This window comes from Sphaeroforma arctica, assembly GCF_001186125.1.
Source record: "Sphaeroforma arctica JP610 unplaced genomic scaffold supercont1.266, whole genome shotgun sequence".
Classification (NCBI taxonomy): domain Eukaryota; class Ichthyosporea; order Ichthyophonida; genus Sphaeroforma; species Sphaeroforma arctica.
The window spans coordinates 47,822-50,819 of record NW_014040292.1 but is presented as its reverse complement, the minus strand read 5'-3'; the positions used below and the strand labels follow the sequence as shown (position 1 = coordinate 50,819).

Here is a 2,998-nt window from a genome sequence, read left to right as displayed (position 1 = left end):
TATCTTATTATACTTTTCAAGCTAGTGCTCGCGATACATTCTTGTATTAGTGTTATAAATCATAGTATTCACAAGTTTGTTTCAGTCTTAGACTAGTGTTCATGAAGATTTGTTTCTGTGATCTACTTGCTGACGGTACAACCGTTATATCTAAATACATTAAGCCGAATTGGAATCTTCCTTTGTCAACTATTGACGGCTCTCGATGTCATCGTATAACTCAGTGATTTGATCCTGGTACTTTTTGGTTGCGTTCACGCGCTTCAGCTTGAAGGTGGGTGTAAGCAGTTCATTGTCAATACTGAAAGCCTCTGGCTCTACGATGAAGTCTCGAAGCTTTTTGAAACCTTTAAGCTTACATTCCTTGTGCATGTCAAGTACCTCCGCAGCCAGCATGGCCTTCAACTCGGCTGGTCGAGCAATACTCCTAGCATCGCCAGAAAGGTTGTTTTCCTTAGCCCAAGCAACAATCATCTCGGCATCGGGTACAACCACGGCCACAGGGTATGCGTGGAATGAGTCACCGGTTACAAACACCTGTGCAATATGGTCGCACTTGCCGTACATGGCCTCGAGGTTCTCAGCGGCCAAATACTCGCCCTGGGACAGCTTGAATATAGACTTCTGGCGATCAATGATGGATAAGGTGCCGTCGGCATTTCAACGGCCTACATCACCAGTGTGGAACCAGCCCTCCTCATCGATATCTTTCTCGGGATTTTTCAAGTACGAACTAAACACGTTGGTACCCCTGACGCACACTTCACCACGATGACGCTCATCAGTAGTCATGTAGCTCATCTCGGGAATGCTGACAAGCTTCACTTCATTGGAGGCCATCGGTGATCCCACATGACCGAGTTTCATATCGTTGTTATGGGTGAGAGTAGCACCTGCTGTTGTCTCGGTCAAGCCATAGCCCACCATGACAACTGGACACACACAGACTCGTAGAAACTCGATCCTAGAGGCGCTGACCCGGTGAGGATCCATTTGACACGTCCACCAAGTGCCAAGCCCATGCGATCAAAGACCTTTTCATTAAGCATAGGGGTGTCCTCTCCGCGCTCCAACGCTGCGAGACGCATGTCATAAGGACCCCAGCCTTAACACCTTGGTTGATCTTGTCGTAGATGCGTGAAAGAATACGAGGCACGGCGATGAAGAAAGTAGGCTTCAAGGTCTGGATATCCAGCATCAGCTCGGGTAGTTTACCTTGATAGAAACCTATGCTACATCCCCGGCTAACGCATAACGCTTGTATCACTCGTTCAAAGATGTGAGCCAAGGGAAGGAACGAAAAGTGCACATCTTGGTTACTTACATGCAAACGTTTCTGAAGTGAAACTACATCCGCCATCAAGTTGTTGTGGGTGATTTGCACACCTTTTGGGTTTCCTGTAGTGCCGGATGTGTACATGAGTACCGCAACATCCGATGCAGTGGGAGGATCGTGTGGGGACACATTCGCCACGCCCATATCCTTTAGTTCGCACAGGTTGAGTAGCTCAACGCCAGCTTTCGTGATTCTAGCCTTGTCCTCAGATGTGACAACATCGAAGCAAATGGCGTACTTGAGATCTGGTAGACCCTTTCCAATGGCTGTAAGAACGGACTCAAGACGAATTTTCTCAAAGAAAGCAGCTATCATCTCGCTATGCTCCATAACATATTGTACAGAATCAGGATCAAGTGTATCGTAGATTGCCACTGATGGCAGGGTGTATGACGACAAAGCGTGATCCGTCAACGTCCATTCCATTCGATTTTTGGAGTATAATCCCACGGTCTGGTTTTTCCTAATACCAAGGCTTTTTAGTCCAGAGCCGATCAGCGTAGCAGTATCGCTTGCCTCTTTGAAATTCACGAATTCGTAATCTCCGACGCTTGTGCTACCATCTTTATTGTGCACAACCTTGCGTTCGCCTAGATATGGTCGATCAGGATTCTCGGCAACTGTAGTTTGGAAGCTCTCGTATGTGGTACAACGACCAGATGTGTCAGCTAGTAACTGAGCGGGCCACGTGGCTTCACCGTCCACATAGTTTGGGAATCGATGAGCAGACGATCCCCAGTCAGCACCGGGTGCTACAACGCTTTGCATCTTTAGATCTATGTTCAGAGGGTTAGGAAAGCAAGACTGTTTCTCTTGGGGAATTACTTACATGTTAACCATATTTGCACGATATGTATTTGTTTTGGTTGTTGTTGTGTAGTATAAATTTTAAACTGATATTTCGCCAAACGATAGAAGCCTTTAAATACTAGAGGTAGCACCTTGCAGTTATTAAAAATTCAGATTTACTAACACAATGTGCTAATATCATAACTTGAAATTGCCGCTTTGCGGCAGTACCAACTGCCAAGAGTGTGACGTCTCCAGTGTCAGATTGTCAGTTGAGCTACTCAGTTATAGTTAGTCTACACTCTACAACAAGCGCTACATGAGCCAGTAGATCGGGTTTCTCTGCTGCAACAAGCGATTTTCTCAGGTATCAAAACCGTACATTCCTATTGGTCATTAGATGCTGTCACAAAATATTTTCTACAAAAAACTAAAAAGTCAAGACTCTGAAATTCCGAGAGTCCAAGTCCAAACTTGAAACTCCAATTGGCAATTGAATTTGACAATAGAAACTAAGAAAATAAATGGCAACTGAGTTACTTTGACTCTAGAGAGCGAGGATGAGTAACTGGGCATCAATGACAACTGACAAGATTTTTTGAGGGGCTTTCTATTTTTTATGTAAAAACCAAATTTGACTGCTGACTTGATCCTATCCCATGCAACAACGTGACGCGAGACTGAGAGAAATGAGAACTCAGAACAGCAAACATTGTCAGGTCAAGTCTCCAGAAGCATGTTAGATACTTTGGTATTACAATTCGCTTTGTCGAGCCTGTGTGTTACATGATCATGTGAATAATTGAGAGTGAGCCTTACATTCTTGAATGCACTTGGATCTTCTGACCCTGCTGTTTCCGACTAGATATTACA

The 2,998-nt window shown here is 44.8% G+C and overlaps 2 protein-coding genes across 2 annotated transcripts; both read right to left on the bottom strand.

The window, feature by feature from the left end:
* Positions 1–189: 189 nt before the first annotated feature.
* On the bottom strand, positions 190–927 carry SARC_04617 (hypothetical protein; the record flags this gene model as incomplete). The annotated part of the gene is made up of 2 exons (XM_014301546.1): positions 190–624; positions 673–927. 2 exons carry the CDS (start codon positions 925–927, stop codon positions 190–192), a joined length of 690 nt encoding a protein of 229 aa, XP_014157021.1.
* Positions 928–964: 37 nt separating this feature from the next.
* On the bottom strand, positions 965–2,104 carry SARC_04616 (hypothetical protein; the record flags this gene model as incomplete). The annotated part of the gene is made up of 1 exon (XM_014301545.1): positions 965–2,104. The coding sequence occupies one exon, from the start codon at positions 2,102–2,104 to the stop codon at positions 965–967; it is 1,140 nt and encodes a 379-aa protein (XP_014157020.1).
* Positions 2,105–2,998: the final 894 nt, after the last annotated feature.